General features: G+C 45.2%; 1 protein-coding gene across 7 annotated transcripts in view; it reads right to left on the reverse strand.

The window, feature by feature from the left end:
• The window catches only part of CTCF (CCCTC-binding factor), a 364,630-nt gene that overhangs the window by 232,868 nt on the left and 104,304 nt on the right, over window positions 1–27,458 (reverse strand). For 6 of the 7 annotated variants that reach the window (XM_077457321.1, XM_077457303.1, XM_077457314.1 and 3 more), the window contains exon 4: window positions 6,477–6,610. In XM_077457321.1, the coding sequence (XP_077313447.1) occupies window positions 6,477–6,610 (134 nt within the window). Of the gene's footprint in view, window positions 1–6,476; window positions 6,611–15,346; window positions 15,368–27,458 lie in introns of those variants that run through there. The other variant, XM_077457360.1, reaches the window with a different exon arrangement.

A 27,458-nucleotide genomic window follows, 5' to 3' on the forward strand; every position in this document is an offset into this window, starting at 1 on the left:
AGAGCTGTGCTAGTCTTGCTGCTTGATAATACCATAATTATCCCTTTCATGACTAAGCCTATTTTTGGCATTTGGTGTTTACAAGTTAAAATACATATTTTTTGCTAGAAAGTTACTCGGAACCCCCCAAATATTATATATATTTTTTAGCAGAGACTCTAGAGAATAAAACGGCTATTGTTGCAATATTTTATGTCGCATGGTATTTGCGCAGCGGTGTTTTAAACGCAACTTTTTAGGAAAAGGGACACTTTCATGAATTAAAAAAAAAAAAAAAACAGTAAAATTAGCGCAATTTTTTTGCATCATGTTAAAGATAATGTTACGCCAAGTAAATAGATACCAAACATGTCACACTTTATAATTGCACGCACTCATGGAATGACGACAAATTGCGGTACCTAAAAATCTCAATAGGCGTCACTTTAAAAAAAATTTACGGTTACCAGGTTAGTGTTACAGAGGTCTAGTGCTAGAAATATTGCTCTCGCTCTGACGATCGCAGTGATACCTCACATGTGTGATTTGAACACGATTTACATATGCGGGCGCGACTTCTGTATGCATTTTCTTTGCTTCGCGAACTCGCGGGGACAGCGGGCGCTTTAAAAAATTTTTTTTCTTTTTACATTTTATTTGTTTTAAACTGAATAGTTTTAAAAAAAATAATAATTTGATCACTTTCATTGCTGTCACAAGGAATGTAAACATCCCTTGTGACAGTAATAGGTGGTGACAAGTACAAGTCTAAAAGACCCCCGATTCCTACTTTACACTTAAAAGTATTCAGATCACTGAAAACGGCGATACTGAATACTGTATATTTTTTTTTAAACCGGCACCATTGGCAGCCGAGTCAACAGGAAGTGACGCCATGACGTCGCTTCCGTGTTTACTATTAGGAGACTGGAATGAAGCCGATTACGGCTTCATTCCAGTTCCTCCCCAGCAGCCGGAGGCTTCGGATCGTGAATCAGCGGCGGGAGGCAGAGGGGGGACGTCCCCTCCCGCTCCTCCGGCATAACAGCCGAGCGGCTTTTAGCCACTTCGGTTATTATGGCTGGATAGCCAATCGCCCGCTGTAAAAAACGGTATGCCGCACCTGCAGGCATCATGCCGGCATAACCCCCAGAAGCAGAGTACGCACATCTGCGTAAGCTCGGGGGGGGAAGGGGTTAAGAGACGAGGAAGCCCCAATCCCCCTTGTGATAAAGAGTGTTTTTTGGGTTAGTCTGTGCCCTTTCCCTCCCCATATGAATTTGTTTACTTTTCTTTGAAAGACCTTTAGGCGATCTATTTTAATGTTTATCGGGAGGCTCTGAAGAGGTAAAAAAGTCTTGGGAGAAGAGTCATTTTTATAGAATGAATTCTCCCCAGCCAGGAGATTTGGTATTGGCAAATGTTAAATACAGGTGCTTTGTGTAGAGATTTTTTGTGTATATGATTGTCTATTTGGCAGGTGAGTATTTAGTGTGGAGAACAGTGAACAATCTATAATGGATAAACTATACGACATGGACATTATCAAAAGTTGTACACCACCAGAAACAGACAGTGTAAGATTGCTGATACACATGCCTACACAAGCCATTAGGTCAATATATGAAGATCTGAGATACAGTGGTGTGAAAAAGTGTTTGCCCCCTTCCTCATTTCCTGTTCCTTTGCATGTTTGTCACACTTAAGTGTTTCGGAACATCAAACCAATTTAAACAATAGTCAAGGACAACACAAGTAAACACAAAATGCAATTTGTAAATGAAGGTGTTTATTATTAAAGGTGAAAAAAAATCCAAACCATCATGGCCCTGTGTGAAAAAGTGATTGCCCCCTTGTTAAAACATACTATAACTGTGGTTGTCCACACCCGAGTTCAATTTCTCTAGCCACACCCAGGCCTGATTATTGCCACACCTGTTCACAATCAAGGCATCACTTAAATAGGAGCTGCTTGACACAGTAAGGTCCACCAGAAGATCCTTAAAAGCTACACATCATGTCGAGACCCAAAGAAATTCAGGAACAATTGAGAAAGAAAGTAATTGAGATCTATCAGTCTGGAAAGGGTTATAAAGCCATTTCCAAAGCTTTGGGAATCCAGCGAACCACAGTGAGAGCCATTATCCACAAATGGCGAAGACATGGAACAGTGGTGAACCTTCCCAGGAGTGGCCGGCCGCCCAAAATTACCCCAAGAGCGCAGCGACGACTCATCCAAGAGGTCACAAAAGACCCCACAACAACGTGCAAGGAACTGCAGGCCTAACTTGCCTCAGTTAAGGTCAGCGTTCATGCCTCCACCATCAGGAAAAGACTGGGCAAAAATGGCCTGCATGGCAGAGTTCCAAGGAGAAAACCACTGCTGAGCAAAAACAACATCAAAGCTCGTCTCAATTTCTCCACAACACATCTTGATGATCCCCAAGACTTTTGGGACAACATTCTGTGGACCGATGAGACAAAAGTGGAACTCTTTGGAAGGTGTGTGTCCAAGTATATCTGGCGTAGAAGGAACACTGCATTTCATAAAAAGAACATTATACCAACAGTAAAATATGGTGGTGGTAGTGTGATGGTCTGGGGCTGTTTTGCTGCTTCAGGACCTGGAAGACTTGCCGTGATAAAAGGAACTATGAATTCTGCTGTCTACCAAGAGATCCTGAAGGAGAATGTCCGAACATCTGTTCGTGTACTCAAGCTGAAACGAACTTGGGTTCTGCAGCAGGACAATGATCCTAAACACACCAGCAAGTCCACCACCGAATGGCTGAAGAAAAACAAAATGAAGACTTTGGAGTGGCCTAGCCAAAGTCCTGACCTGAATCCTATTGAGATGTTGTGGTATGACCTTAAAAAGGCCGTTCATGCTCGAAAACCCTCTAATGTAACTGAATTAGGACAATTCTGCAAAGATGAGTGGCCCAAAATTCCTCCAGGACGCTGTAAAAGCCTCATTGCACGTTATCGCAAACGCTTGGTTGCAGTTGTTGCTGCTAAGGGTGGCCCAACCAGTTATTAGGTTTAGGGGGCAATCACTTTTTCACACAGGGCCATGATGGTTTGGATTTTTTTTCACCTTTAATAATAAACACCTTCATTTACAAATTGCATTTTGTGTTTACTTGTGTTGTCCTTGACTATTGATTAAATTGGTTTGATGTTCCGAAACACTTAAGTGTGATAAACATGCAAAGGAACAGGAAATGAGGAAGGGGGCAAGCACTTTTTCACACCACTGTAGCTACAGTGTTAAGAGTCCTATAGCCCAGATAGAAAACAGCCGACAGGGGAGCCTCTATTATAGAGGTGGTCACACATATTGGATTACCACTGTAACATACTGATGGTAAAGAATCACTGCATTACTATATGCAACAATTATTCACTATTAACCACCGGCCCATAGCTGAATGACGGCTACAGGGTGGTTGTTTAACTCCGAGAGGCTGTCATATGATGTCCTCACAGAATTCTGCTCTGGGGCAGGCACTGGTGAGCATCCATAACCCGACACATCACGGATCACAGTAAACGGCCGCTCATCGCGCCCGTTTACCAAGTGATCGCTCCATCAAATGACGCAGTGATCACTTGTAAACAAACCGGCGTCATGTTATGACGCCGGTTCCTCCCTCCCCTCTCTGTACCAATCGGTACAGTGGAGGGGGAAGAGATAGGTGTCAGCAGCGCTGTGGGCTGCATTTGCACTGCCCACATCGCTGCTCACCGAAAATTAACCCCTCAATACCCTGCCATTTTTTATTTCAGGCTTCCCAGGCTAGAGGTGAGATGCGGGGTCTTATTGACCCCATATCTCACTGTAAAGAGGACCTGTCATGCCATATTCCTATTACAAGGGATGTTTACATTCCTTGTAATAGGAATAAAAGTGATCCAAAAATTTTATTTTTGGGGAAAAATATGTCAAACTAAAATAAAGTAAAATGAATAAAAAAAAAAAAAAAAATTTAAGTGTGCCTGTCCCCATGCACTCGCATGCAGAAGCGAACACATAAGCAAGTCCCACCCACATATGAAACGGTGTTCAAACCACACATGTGAGGTATCGCTGTGAACATTAGAGCGAGAGCAATCATTTTGGCCCTAGATCTCCTCTGTAACTCAAAATATGTAACCAGTAAAAAAAAATTAAAGCGTCGCATATGGGGATTTTTAAGGAGCAACGTTTGGCGCCATTCCACGAGCGTGTGCAATTTTGAAGAGTGACATGTTAAGTATCCATTTACTGAGCATAACTTCATCGTTCACATTATGCAAAAACATTGGGATAACTTTACTGTTTTGTTTCTTTAAGCACAAAAGTTTTTTTCCCAAAAAAAAAACATGTTTTAAAAATTGCTGCGCAAATACCGTGCCTGATAAAAAGTTGCAACGACCACCATTGTATTCTCTAGGGTCTTTGTTCAAAAAACATATATAATGTTTTGGGGTTCTATGTAATTTTCTAGCAAATAAACAATGATTTTTACATGAAGGAGAGAAATGTCAGAATTGGCCTGGGTGCTCCAGAACGCCTGATAGTGCCCCCTGCATGTTGGGCCTCTGTATGTGGCCAGGCTGTGTAAAAGTCTCACATGTGGTATCGCCATACTCGGGAGTAATAGCGGAATGTGTTTTGGGTATTAATTTGTGGCATGCATATGCTGTGTGTGAGAAATAACCTGATATGACAATTTTGTGGGAAAAAAAAAAAATATATCTTAATTTTGCAAAGAATTATAGGAAAAAATGACAACATTAAAAAACTCATCATGCCTCTTACTAAATACCTCTGAATGTCTTCTTTCCAAAAAGGGATCATTTGGGGGTTATTTGTACTTTTCTGGCATGTTAGGGTCTCAAGAAATGATAGGCGTCAGTCCTTCAGGTGTGATCAATTTTCAGATATTGGCACCATAGCTTGTGTATAACTTTCACAAAGACCAAATATCATCCACTAATTTGTACTTATTTTTACCAAAGATATATAGTAGTATAAATTTTGGCCAAAATGTATGAAGAAAAAATTACTAATCTGCTAAATTTTAGAACAGAAACAAAGAAAAATTCATTTAATTTTACAGAATTTTTAGTCTTTTTTTCTTTTATAGCACAAAAAAAATAAAAAAATAGCGGCGATAAAATATCATCAAAAGAAAGCTCTATTTGTGTGAAAAAAGGATAAAAATTTCATATGGGTACAGTGTTGCATGACTGAGTAATTGTCATTCAAAATGTGAGAGCACCGAAAGCTGAAAATTGGTCTGGTTATTAAGGATGTTTAAAGAGGGATTCCGCCAAAAAAAAAAAAAATATTAAAAGCCAGCAGCTATAAATACTACAGCTGCTGACTTTTAATAAATGGACACTCACCTGTCCCGGGTTCCAGCAATGCCGGCAGCCGAGGCCGATCGACCGCTCGGGCCTCGGCTGCTGCCGCCATTCTAGGTGAGGGAATCAGGAAGTGAAGCGAATCGGCTTCACTTCCCGGTTCCCTACTGCGCATGCGCGAGCCACGCCGCGCAATAGGAAATCTCCGCGCTGTCACTGGGACCCGTGTGTGTCCCAGCAGACAGCGCGGCAGGGCAGGAAATGGCGTAGACTCCCGCGGGAGTCTATGCCCGGAAGTGGGTGAAAATACCTGTCTTTGACAGGTATCTCCACCCCCCTCCCCCCTGAAAGGTGTCAATTGTGACACCGGAGGGGGGGGGGGGGGGTTCCGATCAGCGGAGGTTCCACTTTAGGGTGGAATCCCGCTTTAAGTGCCCAGTGGTCAAGTGGTTAAACACCTGATCACATTTTCAGATGCACAACTTTAAAGAGGAAGTAAACCCTAATGGGTTTACTTCCTCTTTTTTTCCCTGCAAAGGTAAAGCATAATGGACTACTATGCATCGCATAGTAGCTCATTATGTGTCACTTACCTGACACAGGAGCCAGCGAAGTCGCCGCTGATCCCTGTAGTCCGCCGCATCCATCTTGCTGGTGGCGTCTCACAGCTCCGACCAATGACAGCGGCGAAGCCGCGATGACGTCACTCCCGCGCATGCGCACGGGAGTCGCGTCTCGCAGCTCCGCCGCTGCCATACGGCGAAGCCGCGATGACGTCACTCCCGCGCATGCGCACGGGAGTCGACAAGTTAGGCAAATCCATTCTTGGATTTGCCGCATTTAGTGCGCCTGCGCGCCGCTGTCTACGGCGCATGCGCCGTAGACAGCGGTGCCCATTTTCGGGCAAATATCTCCTAAACCATATAGGTTCAGGAGATATTGCTTGGACCTACAGGTAAGCCTTAATCTAGGCTTACCTGTAGGTCAAAGTGGTTTGAAGGGGTTTACTTCCTCTTTAAAGAATATTCAGCATAGATTAACCAAGAATAATTACTGTGCAAAAAAGTATTTATAAACACAGGGACAACAAAATTGCTTACAGTATTGACATTAACTATGGAAGTTTTGGAAATATTTCTACTTACCTCAACACTGGCATAATCACACATGGAACACTTAAATGGCTTCTCATGTGTATGTTTATAACGGCGATGTCTGACTAATTCACCACTGGTTACAAAGGCCATATCACAATCTGGGCATTTATGAGGCCTGGTACCTTAAATATACAAAATGTTACCATAAGTTTTATAAGTGTGCAATGACAAAACCAAGCAAAAAAAAAGTCATTCATACAGGACCGTAACAACCATGAGATGTATGCATTTAAAGTGACCCTTCCTTGTAAAATGGAAGGTCTGCTCTTTTTGGCAACCCAATGCCCTCCAAACTTAAATGGCTTTAAAAGGCCAATGATTAGGAAACCAGCCCTGGCTCTTAAAACTTCAAGGCACAGCTATCTTTGTGCCTCCAAGCAGAACTGTGAACTAGAAAATCTGTGTTGAGTTTAGACTAGGAATTCAAACCCATGCATGCAAGCTTGTTAACCACTTCAAGCCCAAGCCTATTCTGACACTCCTCTACTAGATTTAAAAATCATGTTTTTTGCTAGAAACTTACTCAAAACCCCAAACACATACATATACACACACACACGGGACGGAAAGTATTCAGACACCCTTAAATTTATCAATGTTATATTGCAGCCATTTGCTTAAGTAATTTAAGCTCACCCCCCCCCATTAACATACACACAGCACCCCATATTGACAGAAAAACACAGAATTGTTGACATTTTTGCAGATTTGTTAAGAAAAACTGAAATATCACATGGTCTTAAGCATTCAGACCCTTTCCTCAGTATTTAGTAGAAGCACCCTTTTGATCTAATAAAGCCATGAGTCTTTTTGGTAAAGATGCACCACGTTTTTTCACAACTGGATTTGGGGCTCCTCTCCAGTTCTGTCAGGTTGGATGGTAAACTGTGGACAGCCATTTTTAGGTCTCTCCAGAGATGCTCATTTGGGTTAAAGTCAGGGCTCTGGCTGGGCCATTCAAGAACAGTCACGCAGTTGTTGTGAAGCCACTCCTTTGTTATTTTAGCGGTGTGCTTAGGGTCATTGTCTTGTTGGAAGGTAAACCTTTGGCCCAGTCTGAGGTCCTGAGCAAGGATGAGCTCAGGCGTGTTCACATACTCCACGTGCAGAGCCCCCCAGGAAGTCGGCGCAGTCCTGCACTAATCACAGGCAGTGAGACATTGCCCCAATGTGCAGCTGCAGAGATGGTACAATGTCTCATTGTCTGTGATTAGCACAGCGCCGACTTCCTGGCAGGCTCTGCACGTGGAGCATGCGAACGCGCCTGAGCTCATCCTTAGTCCTGAGCACTCCGGAGAAGATTTATCCTCCAGGATATCCCTGTACTTGGCCGCATTCATCTTTCCCTCAATTGCAACCAGTCGTCCCTGCAGCTAAAAAACACCCGCACAGCATAATGCTGCCATCACCATGCTTCACTGTTGGGACTGTATTGGACAGGTGATGAGCAGTGCCTGGTTTTCTCCACGCATACCGCTTAGAATTAAGGCCAAAAAGTTCCATCGGTCTCATCAGACCAGAGAAACTTTTTTCCTCACCATCGGGCTTTCATGCGTCTTGCACTGAGGAGAGGCTTCAGTTGGGCCACTCTGCCATAAAGCCCTGACTGGCATCAGAGAGCCCCTATCAAAGTCCTTGGGCAGGAAGTGGTTAAGAAGCAGTCACCTGTACGGTCAGGGCATTTCCTGCAGCCACACATACATGCAGCTGTGAAGTGTAGAATGCAATGGCCACAGATAATTGGCCCATACATGTGATTGTTTCCTGGCAAACTCACATGATTTTGGAACCTAGTCTGAATACTCCCAACTCACTAATCAAAATCAAAAGGGGAAAAACGAACACAATGGGTTGTAGTGCTGTCACTTGTGCCTGCCGAAAGCATTGAAAGCCAGGGCCAAGGTAAACTATTTTTTGGGAGAGTAAGCATTTTTGATTAATATCTTTTTAAAGACATTTATATTCAGGGAAGCAGGAAAATTGCAAAAAGCAGAACTTTAATTTTAATGGAAAGTTTGAATCAGAACAGTTCAAAAATTCATAATGCAATTGAGGAAAAAAACAAACGCTACAAAAAAAAAAAAAAAAAAACACTTGGAATAAAAGTTTATGCAATAAAAATAGGATTTTTATAACAGCTTACCTGTAAAATCCTTTTCTTTGAAGTACATCACGGGACACAGAGCCATAGTAGTTACAATGTGGGTTATAGGCCACCTTGAGTTTATGGACACTGGCACGTGCTAAGACAAAAAGTGCCCTCCCTATGTAACCCCTCCCACTACTGAAGGGAGGGAGACAAACGTAGGGCACCAAGAGGACCTATACTGCAGCCTGCATTACACTGCACCCAAAGGCAATATCATGACTTTTACATCTATTTGGTAGAATCTGGTAAATGTATGGACTGAAGACCAAGTTGCGGCCTTGCAGATTTGAGCCTTGGAGGCCTGGTGATGCACTACCAAAGAAGCACTAACAGCCCTGGTGGAGTGCACTTTAGTATGAAAAATAGGATTTTTAAAACCTTTCACCTGTAAAAATCCTTTTCTTTGATGTACATCAGGGGACACAACGCTATAGTAATAACTACGTGGGTTATATCAGCTTATCAGGTGCTGGACACTGGCACTTCCCCCATATAACCCCTTCCATTACTCGGAGTCCCCAGGTTTGTAGCCAAGCAATCCAAGTGTATAAGAATAAGGGAGGGACCTCTGTGTCCTTTGATGTACATCAAAGAAAAATCCTATTTTCTTTTCTTACATCAAAGGACACAGTCATAGTAACTATGTGGGATGTCCCATAGCAATGGCAACTGAAGGGGGGAGACAGAATCAAGGAAACAGGAGGCCAGAGGATTCATACTGCATCCTGCAGTGTATGCTGTGTCCAAAGGCAATAGCCTCATTAATACTGATTTGATCAAATCGGATAAATGTCTGAACCGAAGACCAAGTTGCGGTCTTACAGATCTAAGCCATAGAGGCCTGATGATGCAACACCCAAGAGGCACTAATCGCCTAGATGAGTGTGCGCCAACATGAGAAGGAAGAATTTTTTTCTTTAAGCTGAAGCTTGATCAATCACTTGACAAACCCATTTGGAAAACAGTGGATCTTAACACTGCCTGTCCATATCTTGGACCCTCTGGCAGTACAAACAAAACCTGTGTTTTGCGAACCTGAGCAGTCGCCCTTAGATTTTGATTGCTCTTACTACATCAAGAGACTGTAGTGCTTTCTCTTACCCAGATTAAGGCTTCTGGGGAGAAAAAAAAAAAAAAAAGGAAGAATATCATCTTGAATTAAATGAAAACCTGTTACCACTTGTTAAGAATTCAGGATGAGGACATAAAACCACCTCATCCATATGGATGATGAAATATGGCTCTTACAAGACAGAGCCATTCGTTCCGATACTCTTCTAGCAGAAGAATTGGCAAGCAAAAAAAAGAGTATCTTTCTTGTCAAAGAACCAAGAGAATTTCTCCTAAGGTTCAAACGGCTGATTAAGCAAAGCCAAAAGGACCAATTTTAAATCCTAAGGATTTCAAGGTACCTTGATAGGGGGATAAATCGTGTTAGCCCCTGAATAAGCTATGCACCAAGAGTGGGAAACAAGAGGCCATAGGAAAAGACATCGACATGGCCTGGATCTGGCTCTTGATAAAAGTCAAGGCCAGCTTCATTTCAGATCCCATACGCAGGAATCCTGCCTATTGACATACTTCCTGGGGTGCCAATCCCTGGATCCATTCAAACCTATGCCTTCCAGATTCTATCGTAAGCGATTCTGGAAGCCAGCTTCCTGGCATTAGTCAAAGTAGACACTACTGAAGGAGAACACCCATGATCTTTTATTGAGTGGGATTCAACCGTCAAACCTGATAAACTCCTTGACCGTGAAGTAGGCCATGTTCCACTAAGGGAACCTTGGATATCACAGACTGGGATAACAGCTGATCCAGAGGCCAGAGAGAGAGGACTTCCCTTTGCTTTTCTTTTTTCCTCTGGAACCTTAGGCGCATTCTTTGAGGAGACGGACACTCTTGCATAAAGACTGCCGCATCAGTAGCGCCAAGGACCCCACAGGCAGCACCCAAACGGGACCCGAACCCCAGACCCTCAGATCGAAAGCAGACTGCGCCATCCAGGCTCTTGCAACTCTAGATGTAACCTGGAGAGAAGAAAAGGGCAGAAATACCTCTGCTCTTAACATTGTTCCTGCCAGACCTAGAATCTCAAGACCTTTCCCCTCACCTGAACAAGTGGGGGTGCTCCTTCATGAGAAGGCCTTAGCATTCTGCTTCATGGGCTTTCTGCCGCCAAGATCCTGGTGCTGCCCCTGGGAACTAAGGCATAGGAGAGGCTGCACGATTAAAAGGATAAATGTCTGAACCTCCTTTTACTGATAAACTTTAGCCCTTTTGGATGTACTTGTCCATTCTAAATAGTCGTACCCCAGGAAGAGACAGACTGGCTAAGGGTTTTAACCTGGTGCTTCGGCTGATTAAGATTTCAGCCACGGACCTCTGAAAAAATGCACTAGGTCAAGTATAAGTCAAGGGGCTTAAACGATCAAGTCCTTCATAGCATCTGAGAGACACAGTGCGTCAAATACACCAGCCCCTTGCAGGGCCTGCTGATCAGGAAGAACTTTCAGGTATTTCACACCTGTTCCTTAAACAAGTGGCGTTCATATTCCAATGCATTGGTGTGACTCAAAATTTGCTCCACCAAAATAGTGGAGCAGACCTTAAGGGGTTAATGGACTGAGCTACTCCCATTGCAGCCAGAACTGCAAAAGACATCTGGTCTTTAAAAAGAAAATCCAACCTTAACTTGCTGGATCCTTTAACATCAGTGCATTATCCACTGGACATGTGAGACTCTGCTCACTGAGGTGATTGCAGCATTAATAGCTGGAACCCCCCATTTCTTTCATAGAAATGTTCCCTTTCAGAATCCATAGCTATGCATGAATAGGAAAAACATCCCCAGGTGGGGGAGGTTCAAATGAACCCTATTAGAGGTAGATACCTCAAGAGCCGGTGCAGCAGGAAACAAAAGGGTTAGGTAAGGGAGTAAACACCTGACTTGTGTGGCTACTCCCTCCCTGTTAGGATGCTCTGAAGAGGAAAAATAATTATCTTCCAATATTTGGGAAGATTTACCTGATCCTCAGCCTCCTGCACCTCAACAAAAAGGGCCCAGAGGACTAGATTGGAATCTGCTATGTTTAGTCCTACTATGAAAAGACCTCATAGCAATAATCTTTTAAATGGTAGAATAAAAGACATGTTTGTATGAGATACACAGGGACAGAAGTGAACTATAAATATTGATGATTGAACATTGAGAATAGACACTGTCTCAAATCCCTGATAATGCTAAAAGAGAGGGGGGAGAAAAGAGACAAGACTCTTTAAAGAATAATGGGGTTTTAATTGAGACAAGGTCTATTGATAGGGTAAGCACATAAGACACCAATTGTTTAAAAAAATAAAATAAAATAAAAAAGAAGATAAATCTATTTATCGTATCAAAAACATATTCATAGTGTATTTGATGTAACATGAGAATACTTGACAATCGTAATCCGATGTGTTGATAAGCAGAACCAACATGTTTCGCATGATTGCTTCGTCAAGGTTTTGCCTATACTACAGATTTCATCTACAGTGGTGTGAAAAAGTGTTTGCCCCCTTCCTCATTTCCTGTTCCTTTGCATGTTTGTCGCACTTAAGTGTTTCGGAACATCAAACCAATTTAAACAATAGTCAAGGACAACACAAGTAAACACAAAATGCAATTTGTAAATGAAGGTGTTTATTATTAAAGGTGAAAAAAAATCCAAACCATCATGGCCCTGTGTGAAAAAGTGATTGCCCCCTAAACCTAATAACTGGTTGGGCCACCCTTAGCAGCAACAACTGCAACCAAGCGTTTGCGATAACGTGCAATGAGGCTTTTACAGCGCCCTGGAGGAATTTTGGGCCACTCATCTTTGCAGAATTGTCCTAATTCAGTTACATTAGAGGGTTTTCGAGCATGAACGGCCTTTTTAAGGTCATACCACAACATCTCAATAGGATTCAGGTCAGGACTTTGGCTAGGCCACTCCAAAGTCTTCATTATGTTTTTCTTCAGCCATTCGGTGGTGGACTTGCTGGTGTGTTTAGGATCATTGTCCTGCTGCAGAACCCAAGTTCGTTTCAGCTTGAGTACACGAACAGATGTTCGGACATTCTCCTTCAGGATCTCTTGGTAGACAGCAGAATTCATAGTTCCTTTTATCACGGCAAGTCTACCAGGTCCTGAAGCAGCAAAACAGCCCCAGACCATCACACTACCACCACCATATTTTACTGTTGGTATAATGTTCTTTTTATGAAATGCAGTGTTCCTTCTACGCCAGATATACTTGGACACACACCTTCCAAAGAGTTCCACTTTTGTCTCATCGGTCCACAGAATGTTGTCCCAAAAGTCTTGGGGATCATCAAGATGTGTTGTGGAGAAATTGAGACGAGCTTTGATGTTCTTTTTGCTCAGCAGTGGTTTTCTCCTTGGAACTCTGCCATGCAGGCCATTTTTGCCCAGTCTTTTCCTGATGGTGGAGGCATGAACGCTGACCTTAACTGAGGCAAGTGAGGCCTGCAGTTCCTTGCACGTTGTTGTGGGGTCTTTTGTGACCTCTTGGATGAGTCGTCGCTGCGCTCTTGGGGTAATTTTGGGCGGCCGGCCACTCCTGGGAAGGTTCACCACTGTTCCATGTCTTCGCCATTTGTGGATAATGGCTCTCACTGTGGTTCGCTGGATTCCCAAAGCTTTGGAAATGGCTTTATAACCCTTTCCAGACTGATAGATCTCAATAACTTTCTTTCTCAATTGTTCCTGAATTTCTTTGGGTCTCGGCATGATGTGTAGCTTTTAAGGATCTTCTGGTGGACCTTACTGTGTCAAGCAGCTCCTATTTAAGTGATGCCTTGATTGTGAACAGGTGTGGCAATAATCAGGCCTGGGTGTGGCTAGAGAAATTGAACTCAGGTGTGGACAACCACAGTTATAGTATGTTTTAACAAGGGGGGCAATCACTTTTTCACACAGGGCCATGATGGTTTGGATTTTTTTTCACCTTTAATAATAAACACCTTCATTTACAAATTGCATTTTGTGTTTACTTGTGTTGTCCTTGACTATTGTTTAAATTGGTTTGATGTTCCGAAACACTTAAGTGTGACAAACATGCAAAGGAACAGGAAATGAGGAAGGGGGCAAACACTTTTTCACACCACTGTATATTACGTAGAACATATTAGTATAAAAAAAATACATTGGTTGATAAAATCACCAAGAAAATGATTAAACTTCATTGTGGTCACATTAGGTAGTGTTCTACCCTTGACGGCTCACCTGACTGGCCGTATTTTTTATTTTATTTTTACCTCTCAGGGGAGGAAGACTTTTTTTTTGGAAGGGTCTTTAGTTTGTTGGATAAGATTAACACCTTAGAACCATTAGAGGAGTTCCTGGTCCCTTTGTCACTCATAGCTTACAGTAAAAAGCAGAGGCAGTACCAGCAAAAAAAAGGTTTCACTTGCTAGGCTATAGTACAGTACAAAAGCTGCTATTAATCCTAGCTATACTGCACAAAGTTGTCAAAAAGAAAATGCCTATGTCACTAAACCTAACCAGCGACCACTCTGCTCCTCCACCTCCAGGCAGCAGCTTCTCTTGCAGAGCTCAAAATTAATTCCTCCACACGTGGCCGGTGTCTGATGCCATTTAGCCACGCCCCCCGTGCAAAAATGCCCCCCCCCCCCTTCTTTCAACGGGGAAGTGTGTAAGAGCCGGCATCATGGCAGGCGGTGGCGGGGTGTAAATCCTCCACCTGGCGAGCAGCCGCGACCTGCACAAAAAAACTTTTTTATTTAAGAAAAAAAAGGCAGCTGGCTGGCATTCAAAGGATCAAAATCCACCAATCTGGGGGCCCAGGAAGTGATCAGAACCCCCCTTCATACCGGAGGGTGTTAGCTGGCTTGAATGGAGAGGAGAGTGGAACATCTGCTGTTTCCAGCATCAGAATGGTGAGTGCTCAACACAGCCTCCAGTGGTGACACAGACATGACATCACAATACATGGAAGGAGAGATTCCTGAGAAAATCGCACAGACGTTTACTCGCAGCAAGGTTTATCAGAGATAAAAAAAAAAAAAAAAAACAGTCTTAACCCTTCACGGTAGGCTCCGAGACATTGAAAGGAAACCTTCAGGAACAGGGGTACAATCGGGTAATCCCGCAATCCTGGACCTGCGAGAAAACCCAGCCAGTAAACTTTTATTGGCTTCACTACCAAAAAGTACTGGATCCCAGGGACAAGATTTAAAAGCATTCGCAAGCAGAACCTCGCGTCTTCGGATGACGAGGCCCGGGTACCATTCATTTAGTCCATTAAGGAGAAATCAGCACAGATATGGTCAGGATGGCTGGCTCTCAAAGGATTACTGCCCGTGGAGCTCAGTACAACACATCCTTACACGTGCCCAATGGGTTAGACACTGGTGCAAAAACTGAGGACTCCCAGTAATGGGAGGGGTTATATGGGGGAAGTTCACGCCTTAAGGGGCGTGCCAGTGACCAGCACCTGATACGCCGATATAACCCACATAGTTATTACTATGGCTCGGTGTCCCCTGATGTAAGAAAAGAAAGGAGGAATTTTCCTCTTTAAACCATTAGCCTGAACAATGACTTGACAAATCCATTTGGAAATAGTAGATTTTGATGCTGCCTGTGCTCTTTTAGGACCATCTGGCAATACAAACAAAACATTTTGCTAATCTGAGCAGTCACCTTTAAAGAGACCTTGACCACTCTCTCACTACATCAAGAGAACGTAGTGACCTCTAGTCCACAGAATGAGGTTCTGGAAAAAAAGGCAGAATATCCTGGTTTAAATTAAAACTTGACACTACCTTCGGTAGGAATTTAGGATGAGGCAATAAAACCTTATGCTTATGAATAATCAAATATGGCTCTTAAAAGGAAAGAGGCGTCAACTAAGATACTCTAGCGGAGGATATGGCAACCAAAGAAAAAAAAATGAATTTCCTTGTCAAGAGGACTATGGGAATATCCCATATAGGCTCAATAGGCCATTTCTGTAATGCCGACAGGACTAAATTCAAGTCCAAAGGGTTCAGGGGTGTCCTAACTATAGGCTTAATCAGTGTTTCCCCCTGAATAAAGTTAGAGTGCGAAGCAAGTGGTTGAAAAAAGCCGATACCTGGCCTTTGATAGTACTCAGGGCCAGCTTCATGTATAATCTTATCTGTAGTAACTCAAGGATCCTACATATGACATATTTCCTGGGGTGCCAACCCTTGGAATTCATACCATGAGACATATGCCTTCCATACTCTATAGTATATGAGATAGAATAATGTAATACTGACTTGTCCTAAAAAAATGCAAATACTCATTTAACTGCAGCAAGTAAATAATGTGAAATACCCACACCAAGATAACAATTCCAAACCTATTAGCTGCGCTGAAAAAACCTTTACATAAATTATCACCAAAGACAAATGAAATTAGTTTTTGATTAATCACTTTAATGTCTCACTATCAGTGATATGACAATCCAAAAACAAAACAGATGGTTTATTAAAGCAATGAATGAATAAAATTGTCCCGGAAAAAAACGGTCTAAAAATAAAGTCCACCAAATATGCTTGAATCCTTAATCTGTTAAATCGTGACATCACACAAAAAAACACCCGGGAAGCAGGGACAAGTTCCAGCCCAGAAGGCTGGCATCTGTCGTTAACACTCTCCAGGTGACTAGTAGAAAGGATTTCCCTTGAAGATTCCTGGATATCAACCACCAATTGAGACTATGACACACTTTGGGGGATAAACACATTGGTAAGTCCAAAGCTTGGATCTTCATGTTCCAAGTTGACAGAATACGGTTTTGCAGCAGCCTTGAATGAAACTGCAGCACAAGGAACATCCTCGGAAAAAAAACACATCTTTCTTAACAACTTCATGCAAAGCCAAATAGAAGGACTTTTCTTTGTTTTGACAAGCTGAATCAGTTCCCTTATGGAACTGATCCTTTTCTGGGGTAAGAAAACTGTCTGCTGAGCTGTATCTATGATCAGCCCCAAGTTCCGCATTCTTCTTGATTTGTTTTAAAGGAGGATTTCTCTAGGTTAAGAATACAGCTTAGGAATTTTAGGTAACTTACTGCAGTGACAAAAATTTGGTTTAGGCGGGGTATCAACTGATCCAAGAGAAGATAGTCTAAATAGGCTAGTATCGTTGTACCTTCAGCCCTTAACCTCACTAAAGGAGGGGCCAGGATTTTTGTGAAAAACTCGAGGTGCATTAACTAGACTGAAAGGCAGAGCTACAAACTGAAAATGAAGATTTTCTACCTCGAAGCACAGAAATTCCTGGTGAGCAGGAAAAATTATCACATGGAGATAAGCATCCTTGATGTCGATTGATGCCAGAAATTCTGCTTGTAGGATGGAGGCTAACTGATCAGATTTTAACATCATGCCAAAGGAACATCAATTCAAGAACTGGTTTAAATACTTTAAATCTAAAATGGGTCTGACCTCCCTGTTCGGTTTTGGTACCGTGAAGAGGTCTGAATAAAACCACTACCCTTGCTCTTCTACAGGAACCACTGATATCACCTTTTGGGACAAGAGATGGTCCAAAGCCAATAAGACTTCCTTTTCCATGGTTCTCTGGGAACGTTTGATCTGAGAAAACGAGCAGACGGGAATTCTCGGAACTCTAGCTTGTAACTAGAGAAATTGAGGAAGCCATCCATCTGTCTTGACATTGTTCCTGCCAGATCTTTGAAAACTGTGGTAGCCTTCCCCCCCCACTCAAGAGAACGGGGACGTCCCCTCATAAAGGAGGCTTTAGTATTCTGATTTGCAGGTTTCCTGCCCCAGGTGCTCTTTTGGCCCTGGGACTGACCCTGGGGTCTACCGCTTGAACCTGACAGTGGAGGCCATTGAGACTGCTTGGAGACTAATGCACCTGGCACTGGAGAAGACACGTTCAAAGGAAAAATGCTTAACCTTCTTAACTGGTAAGAGAGAACTTTTCCCATTAGAAATTCTTTGGATATACTTATCCAGATTGTCTCCAAACAACCGTTGACTATGAAATGGGAAACTGGCCAAGAGTTTTTTTACATGGAGCTTTGGCTGACCAATTTTTCCAACCATAGAATTCTATGCACATGTACCAGCCCTAGCCTGAGCCGTGACACCTGGAGAACAGAATCTTTCATAGCGCCTACCGTGATACACAATGCTTCTGATATACCAGCCAAATCCTGGGCCTGCTGATCAGGAATAACCATAAGTACCTTTACAAACTGGTCCTTTAAGGACTGAGATAGCCCAAATCGCTGCCAATGCAGGCTGAACGACTAAACCTGCAAGAGAAATGTTTTTAAAAAGAAATTCCAACTTCTTATCTGTTGGATCCTTCAACATTTGAGCATTGTCTACAGGACAAGTCAGGTTTTTGTTTACAGAAGATATAGCAGCGTCAATTGCTGGAATCCCCCATTTCTTATAGAATTCTTCCTTCATAGGATAAAGTATAGAAAACTTTAAGGAAAAATAGGATTTTTGTACTCACCATAAAATCCTTTTCTCTGAAGTTCATTGACGGACACACCTCCAGTAATCTTGACTGTAGGGTTATTACACCACCTTCAGCAGAGGACAAGACAGAACATTAATACATGGCAAAAAACAGAACTATAAGTTCCACCCAGGAAGAGTCGCCATCTGAACTAACCGCATCACAACTTGCGGTCAACATATGCATCAGAATGCATTGACAATCAAATGCAACTTCTGTAAAAAAAATAAAAGAAAAAAAACCTAAATTGCAACATTACACGGCCGCCTGCAAAACTTTGCGGCCAAAGCAAGCATCAGAAGATACGCTTACATCGACTTTGTAGAACTAAGACGTCTGTTCACACTTTCACAAAGATGCCACCTTACACACCTGAGAGACTGACGCTTAATGTCGGAAGGCCCAAGAGGTCCCAATTGCCCCTTCAAGGCGTAAACCTGGATCACGATCTGTCTGATCCACCTGAAAATGGTGGTCGACGAGACCGCCAGCCCTTTTGTCGGACCAGTTAGCGAAACGAACAGGAAATCTGACTTCCAGAAGGGAGCTATGGCAGTCAGATATACCATTAGAGCCCAGACCACATCCAGGGAATGGAGGGCCACCTCCTTAGGATGTGTCGGCTTAGGACACAGAAATGGTAACACAATGTCTTCATTGATATGGAAGACCACGTTCTTCAGAAAAGGTTGCGGACGCAACACCACCAACTTATCCCTGTGGACAACCAGATAAGGGCGACTTTCAAGACAAGGCGGCCAGTTTCGAAACCCTCCTGGTCGATGTAATGGCCACTAAGAAGACCACTTTCTGAGAAAGTTAACAAGGGAATTTCCCTGATTTTATAATATATAACAGTGGTTTCTGAAGCGCCAATAGCACCAGGTTCAGATCCCATGGAGGTAGGGGTGGATGCACCGGAGGGACTACATGCCAGACCCCTTGCACAAATGTGCTCAAAGAGACAGAAGCCGGGGGGGGGGGGGGGGGGGGAACAGCCAAGGCTGATATCTGTCCCTTGATGGTGCTCAAGGCCAATTTCTGGTCCACTCCACGCTGTAAGACTATCAGGAATAGGTGCGTGGACACCACCCCATCTCCTAGCACGTGGAGATATAAGCTTTCCACGTACAATAGTACATCTTCTGAGGAGAAGATTTTTGTGCCCTCAGCATAGTGGAAATTACAGAGTCCAACACATCTCTGTTTCTTAGCACCTGGCTTTCAATAGCCATGCTATTAAAACCTGTGACGGTAAAGCAGGATGGAGTATCGGACCATGTAACAGAAGGTCTTCTCACATCGGCAACCGCCAAGAAGCATCCGTCACCAGGCGTATCAGGTCAGCGTACCAATAACACAGAGGCCGATCCGGGGCAATCAGTATTCCTGGAACCCCCTCAGCCTCCACTCTGCAGAGCAGACATGGTAACAGTTTGAGCTGAGGGAAGGCGTAAATCAGCCAGTACTGCTCCCATGGAGCCACTAACGCGTTCGCCCAAGGATCTTTTGTACTGTACACGAACCTCAGCACCTTTCGATTGAGCCGAGAGGCCAGAACCAAATATGGTGTGCCCCGAACGCAGGCAAAGAAGCCTCAACACCTACTGATTCAGTGACCATTCTCCTGGGTCCAGAATCTGGTGACTTAGGTAGTCCACTTGCCATTTCTCCACACCCGGGATGTATATGGCCTTCAGGGCCGGTACATGTCGCTCTGACCACCGAAGGATGTGAACGACCTCCCGTGCTGCAGCAGAGCTACTGGTTCCTCCTTGATGGTTGACATATGCCACCGCCGTGGCATTGTCTGACTGCATTCTGATCGGACAACCTCGTAGTCTCATCGACCATGTGGAGAGGCATAGCCTGATCTCTCAAAGCTTGAGCACATTGATTGGCAGCTGGGATTCCTCCCTCGACCAGAAAACCTGGATCGATTGTACTCCCAGTACTCCACAACGGACTGAACTCCAGTCCGTTGTGATCACCACCCAAGAGGCAGTAATGATTTCCAGGACGAAGGGCCGGAGATCTCAGCCACCAGATTAGAGAGTCCCTGACTAACTGGCTCATCCCTGGATTGGCAGATTCGAGTAAAGGAGATCTGTCCCATTTTGACAATATCTCCTTCTGCAAGACTTTGGTGTGAAATTAGGCGTAGGGTGCCGCCTCGAAGTTGGCAACCATGAAGCCCAGAACTTGCATGCAGAAAACGCACCAACAATCACCTGCAGTTCATCAACAGCTTCACAGTGGCTCTGAGAGTCTGCAGTTTGTCTGAAGGGAGAAACACTCTCACTTCCACGGAGTCCAGCAGTAGGCCTAGGTACTCCAGGCGCAGGGTCGGCACCAATACCGACTATTTGAGCTTCAACACCCACACAAATTCCTGTAGAGTTTGCATCGTGATCGCCACATCTTCCCTTAATTCTGAGGCGAAAGCTGCTCTCAGTAGATAGTCTAGGTAAACCACGATTGCGATCCCACATTGCCGCAACAATGCTAAAATTGGAGACAGTACCTTGGTAAAGACTCGGGGTGCTGAATTTAGGCCAAAGGGGAGAGCCAAAAACTGGTAGTGGTCTTCCCCTACTGCAAATCGCAGAAACATCTGAGGCATATGGCTATGTGCAGGTACACATCCTGGTTATACAGAGACGCCAGGGAGTGCCCCTGATTGAGTGCAGCAACTACGGAGCACACTGATTCCATTCGGAACCTCTGTACTTTCACAAAGCAATTGAGGGCTTTCAGGTCCAGGATTGGACCTAGCCTTTCCTTTTTGGGGACTACAGATTGGAATATTACCCGCGTAACCTTGCTGTTTCTAGAACAGGCACCATCATGCCACAGGTCCCTTACAGCCCCAAACAGGGCCTCCCGGCGAGACGGGAGCAATGGTATACTGGAGGGAAAGACTGTTTGGTGGCCAGGAGAGCAACTCTATCTTGTAGCACGATGAAACCAGTTTGCAGACAAACTGGTCGGACAGCTGAGAGGCCCACCGAGCTGCAAACTCCCAAAGGCAACCGCTCCACCCTTGTCGGGCGAGGGCAAATCTTCATGTGGTAGCACTTTTGCTCGCAGGCTTGCTGGGCATGCAAGGCCAGGGACGCTTCTGTCGCTCAGCCCCCCTGTCGGACTGGGAACGTTTACCTGAGGTCCAGGGCCGATGAAAAAGCCTCTTGAGCGTTAGAGGGCCCTGGCCTGCAGCGTGGCTCCTTATCCTTCCTTGACTGTGTGAGCAATTTTCTCTTCCCACCTGCGACATACTTAATTTCATCCAGCGAGGCTCCAAATAGCCGCCATAAATAGCTCACCATAGAAAGGGCAAAGTCGAGGCTTTTTTTTTTTTTTTTTTTAGATGCCTGGTCCGCAGCATTTCAGCCAGATCAGGCACCGCAGCACCACTGCTGATACTGATGTTCTGGAGAGCAAAGCAAGTGTATCCAGGTCCGCGTCAGACAGACATACTTAAGTCTGCTAGTTCCACGCCAACTGGAGAAGACTGCTGCTTCTCCAATTCACAGTGCAATAGTTTTGCCCACTCAGTAAGGGTCTGCGACACCAATGCTGTGGCCAGTACCGGTCTTATCGCTGACCCCACTACCGTAAACATGGACCGGGTCACTGCCTAGGCCCTCCTGTTGGTAGGGTCCTTAAAAGCAGGAGCCCCTTCTACCGGGATCTATACTGGGGGGGGGGTCCACTAACAGGGGAGCCCACCATTTTTTTTTGAGAAAGCGCTCCTCAAAGGGGTAATGCATGGTTATTCTTTTAAGGACCGAAAGAGGTCCATTGTGGGCTTATGCATTCCTTGTATATGAACTTAACAAAGTCAGATACGGGAACACCTTAGATGTACAGGCTGGCCCCAAAGGGGCCGCCACCTCGGAAGAGGATCCTGCCGCATCCTGTATTTTCAGGGTATCCCGCACAGCGGTGATAAGTGCTCCAACTAGCGATTTTTCCTGCACAGACCCAGAATCATCCTCACTGTACGATAGGTCCTGGTCAGCATCCTGACACATCAGAGCAGGGGCCGCCAGTCAATGCGGGGACTGAGTCCAAGTCAGAACTCTCCCCGGAGGATGGGGGGGGGGGGGGGGGGGCAGGGTTCATTTTTTAATTCTCTTGTGCCCGCACAACGCCTCCACCCTGGCAACGAACGTTTCGAGTACCACCACCAAAGCGTCCAAAAGGCACTGCACTGTTTGCAGATGAGCCGGTTGCAAATGCAGGGAGGTCTGGGGAAGAAACGCCAGCTTCTGATGCCATGCTGCCTGCCACCCTTGGGAACTTAGGACAAGGTGCTCAATCCCACCCTCCTAGCTGCTACAGACTGAGGGCCCTCCACCGCAGGACTCAACACCCTGACCGAGTGCTGCGCCATGCTGTTACTGATGGCTGTGTCCAGTGTCAGCTTTAAGTGTCCAAGACAAAAAAAAAAAGTGCTGTTCTGAGGTACAGAAACCAGCGCTGAGGAGAAAAACCATGCTGAGGCTACAAGAAAATGGCCTCCGGGTGCCCTGTATAGAGAAAAATCACAGGGAAATGGCAATCGAACTCCGAGAAAATGGCAGCTGGCCATGCTTCACACAGAACAGAAAATGGCTGACAAACTGTACACAGAGAATATACACAGAGAATGGCGGTGATCAGCGCTATGGCGGCAGCACACGAAGAGCCCACAGACATAAAGCAGAGACAGATGACAGCCCAGGGACACAGACAGCCAGCACAGCCCCCAATCAAGAATCCAGCCCCCCCCCCCCCCCCCAGAGGACCCCTGGTTCAGGTATGCACACCACACTAAAGCCCAGTCATGCAGCATCCCCCATGGGGGGGGGGGGGGGGACAGGGAGAGAAGAAAGGGAAAAGAGGGACCCCCTAATTGAGCTCCCAGGGAATGCCCAGCTGATCTGTCCTGTCGAGGCAGGAAGAGCTGTACTTACTATCCAGACGAGCTGGAGGCATCCCATCACAGACCCACACCCAAGCAGTACGGGGTGGCTGCAGGCCACAGCACACTGTGATAAAGTCATCCGTAGTCCAGTCATGTGTGTGCCCGGAAGCATTGTGCTCACCAGCCGCCCCTGGAGCCTAAGGGACATGTCGTGGCCGACTCAGAACGTAGCTAGGGGCTGCACAGGCTCGATGGCCAGGCTGTGGAGAACACAAGGATCTATGTTATCCAGCCTGTCACCCAGTCGGCTGTTGACAGAAGATCACAGGATCTTAGGATCTTAAAATCTTGCGCAAAAGGCAAAAATCAAGAAAAAAACACCCAGGACCAATGGTCCCATCAGGGAGCCTAGGTCCTTCTCATTCACTGGGCAGAAAAAAAACTGAGCTGCAGGAAGCAAGCTGAAGGGTTATTACCAGAGGAATCACCCCCTGGGCGGAACTGTTTTTACACATGTATTACATGTTCCTGCCTGGTCATCTCCTTTAGGTGGCAGAATAACCCTACGGTCGAGATTAATGGAGCTGTGTCCATCAATGAACGAAAGACTTAATCTGGGTGCTCCCACTCAGAATACATAAGCTTCTTTAGACATGAAGATAGGAAAGGCATCAACAGATAATAACAGTTAAGGGAGGCTTTAGTGACCCCAAACCAGAGGTAGGCTCATCGACTGACTGCTTTACAGGCAGTAAAAATGTTAAGCAGACCAATTTAGTGAGAGAATGTACCAACAGTCTTTCTTGTAAAGCTGATCCATCCATATTAGGAGCTTCGGAAGACGAGTCGTCAGTCTCTTCATGATCCTTTGAGAGAAATTCATTATCTCTCACTCCTTGTTCCTCAGCATGAGGGTCCTGAGCAGTAGACGGGGGTCTGCTACGCTTAGGTCCACTCTGAGACGTGATTAAAGCATCAATCTTTTGCTCCAAACTTAAAATGGTAGAAGAAAAAAAGACTAAGTTAGACTTACCGGTGACGGTATTTCTAAGAGCCTTTCAGGACAACCCCGGAGAGAGTGTAGCTGCACCTTGTCATTAGGAAACACATGCCCACTTTAAAAACACCTCCTCTTCCTCCATGGCTTCAGTTATTGTGGCCTTCCAACACTGGAAAACAAAGCACAGAAAGCACAACACCATGGTAGAACTTAATACATTTACTAAGCATAACCTAGGGAGGGAAGTAACGGTTGTCCTGAAAGGCTCTTAGAAATACCGTCACCGGTAAGTCTAACTTAGTCTTTCTCAAATCGCCTTTCAGGACAACCCCGGAGAGGATAACCGAGAAACTTACCCTAGGGCGGGACTACTGCCTGTAGTACCTTCCTGCCGAAGGCCTGATCTGCCGCAGACAGTAGATCTAACCGGTAGTGCCGGAGAAATGTCGAATAACTGGACCAAGTGGCAGCCTTGCAGATTTGTTCAGGCGTTGCATCGGCCCTTTCAGCCCAGGAAACTGCAGTGGATCTAGTAGAGTGAGCAGCAATACCTGAGGGAGGTATTTCTCCTTTTGCTTTATAGGCTTCTGTTATAGCCAACTTAAGCCACCTACCCAGCGTACTTTTAAAAGCTTTCTCCCCCTTGCGTGATCCAGAAAATATCACAAAAAGGGCGTTTGATTTTTTAAAATCTTTAGTCATTTTCAGAAACTGTAATAGACACCTTCTCACATCCAATGTGTGAAAAACTTCCTCTCCTGCATTCGCTGGGGTTGCAGAGAATGTAGGTAACACTATTTCCTGTGATGGATGAAAAGCTGAGGATTCTTTCGGTAGGAATGCTGGATCCGTCCTCAGTACCACCCTGTCCTGATAAACTCTAAGGAAGGGTTCTGTAATAGCTAGAGCTTGGAGCTCACTGACTCTCCTGGCCGAGGTGATGGCCACCAAAAAGATTGTTTTTAAAACCACCTTCTGTAAAGAAGCTTCTTGTAAGGGTTTAAACGGTGCTCCTGAGAGACCCTGTAAAACTGTAGACAAATCCCAACTGGGAAAGTCTTTAAGGGCTACTGGTCTACTTCGAGCAAGAGCCCTAAAAAATCTAGAAATTAAAGTTTCTTTAGATAAAGTCTTTTCAAAGAAAACTGATAAGGCAGCCACCTGAGTCTTCAGGGTACTGGCTGCGAGACCCTTCTCCATTCCCTCATGGAGAAACTCCAAGACGGACACCATGCTCTTGACCTTGAGCTCTCTAGAACTACACCAGGAGTTGAACTTTTTCCAGACTTTCATGTAAATTGCCTGTGTAACCGCCTTCCTGCTAGACAGCAGGGTCTTTACTACTTTATCTGAGAGACCTTTGGCTTTTAATAGGTCCTCCTCAGAAACCAGGCGGTTAGCTGTAGAAGTTCCACCTCTGGATGATTTACTGTCCCCTGGGATAACAAATCTTTTCTGAGTGGTAACCTCCATGGGGGCTTCGAGGCTAGGTTTCGAAGACCCGCGAACCAAGGCCTTTTTGGCCAAAAAGGAGTGACTAGTATTAAGTCTGTCCCTTCTTCCCTGAATTTCCTCAGCACTAGTGGAATTAGAGGAAAGGGGGGAAAGGCGTAGCACAGCTGGTAGTGCCAGGGGTGAGCAAATCCATCCAACCCTATTGCTGCATCTCCTCGGTGAAGAGAAAAGAATCTGTCCACCTTTGAGTTCTGCTGGCTGGCAAAGAGGTCTACCTGTGGAACCTCCCAAGCCTCGGAGATCATCAGGAACACTTCCTGATTCAGGCTCCATTCTGCCTCTAGCAATTTGCGCCTGCTTAGGAGGTCCGCAAACAAATTCTGAGAGCCCTTCAGATGCACTGCCGATAGTGAGGCTGTGTTCTGCTCTGCCCAGGCTAACAACAGATTGGCCAACTCCATCAAGCTCCTGCTCCTGGTTCCCCCTTGCTTCATAATGTAGGTAACCGCTGTTGTGTTGTCTGACAACACCTGGACATGGTGACCTCAAATTCTGCTGAAAGGCCACCAAACCCAGAAAGATCGCCTTCAACTCCCTCCAGTTAGATGATCTTTGAGCTTCCTGCTTGGACCAGACCCCCTGAGATGTCTGACCATCCAGGTGGGCCCCCCAGCCCCAGGCACTTGCGTCTGTGGTAAGACGCTTGTCCACCGGAAAGGTCCACACCAGGCCCCTTGAGAGGTTTGCCTGGTCTCTCCACCACCAAAGAGCCCCTTTCGTCCTTGACGAAATTTTTAGCTGTTATTCCAAAGGATCCTGATGGGACCAGCTTGACAGAACCTCCCTCTGAAGGGGTCTGGAATGGAACCTGGCCCACTGAACAGCCGGGATTGCTGCCGTAAGCAGGCCCAGAACTGCCATAGCCGTCCTGACTGAGACTGTCTGGTTGCTCTGTATCCGCTGTACAGCTAGCTGCAACTTTTCCTGTTTTTCCAGCGGCAGGAAAACTTTCTGGAGAATCGAGTTTAACGTATACCCTAGAAATATCATTTCCTGTGAAGGGGTCAGGTTCGACTTCTCTAGATTTAGAAGCCACCCCAGGCCCTCGAGGTGAGACTGGGCCCTCTGGAGATTGACTAGGACCTGCTCCCTGGAGTCCGCAAAAAACAAAAGGTCGTCCAGATAAGGGACGACTGGAATCCCCTTCAACTTCAGGGGCTCCAAAGCCTCTGCCATAATCTTCGTATAGACCCTGGGAGAGGACGAGAGTCCGAATGGCAGAGCCCTGAATTGGAGGTGCCATACCGAACTCCCCACCTTCAATGCCAGGCGCAGGCACTGCTGCGATACCTGATGAATGGGTATATGAAGGTAGGCATCCCTTAGATCCAGGGATGCCATGAAGCATTCTGGGGTCAACAACTTTGTGATGGAAAAAATTGTATCCATCCTGAAATGTTTGTACCGAATGAACCTGTTCAGAACTTTCAGATTCAGGATTAAACGGTACTTCCCTGAGGGTTTTTTCACCAGAAAAATATGTGCATAAAAACCCCTGCCCTGCTGGTTTACTGGGACTTGAATCAGAATCTCTTGCTGTATCAGCTCCTGTAACAAAAGCTTCATTGCAGAGGCCTTCTCCTGATTCCTTGGCAATGTTGTCACATAAAACCTGCTCGGGGGTGGTTCTGAAAATTCCAACCTGTACCCCTGATCGACAATACTATTCACGAACAGATTTGGAGACAACCTGTCCCATTGTTTGCGAAAAGCTGACAGTCTCCCCCCCACTGGGGAGATATTGTCACTTGCTCTTAAGGGACTGCTCTGGGGGAGATCTAAAGAGGACTCCACCCTTGCCTTTGCCCTTCTGTGACCCCCATCTGCTCTTGCGATCCTGGTCTTTTTTATGGGACTGC

The sequence above is a fragment of the Lithobates pipiens genome, unplaced genomic scaffold (genome assembly GCF_037356315.1).
Source record: "Lithobates pipiens isolate NorthernLeopardFrog02 unplaced genomic scaffold, aLitPip1_a1.2 Scaffold_10, whole genome shotgun sequence".
In the NCBI taxonomy this organism is placed as follows: domain Eukaryota; kingdom Metazoa; phylum Chordata; class Amphibia; order Anura; family Ranidae; genus Lithobates; species Lithobates pipiens.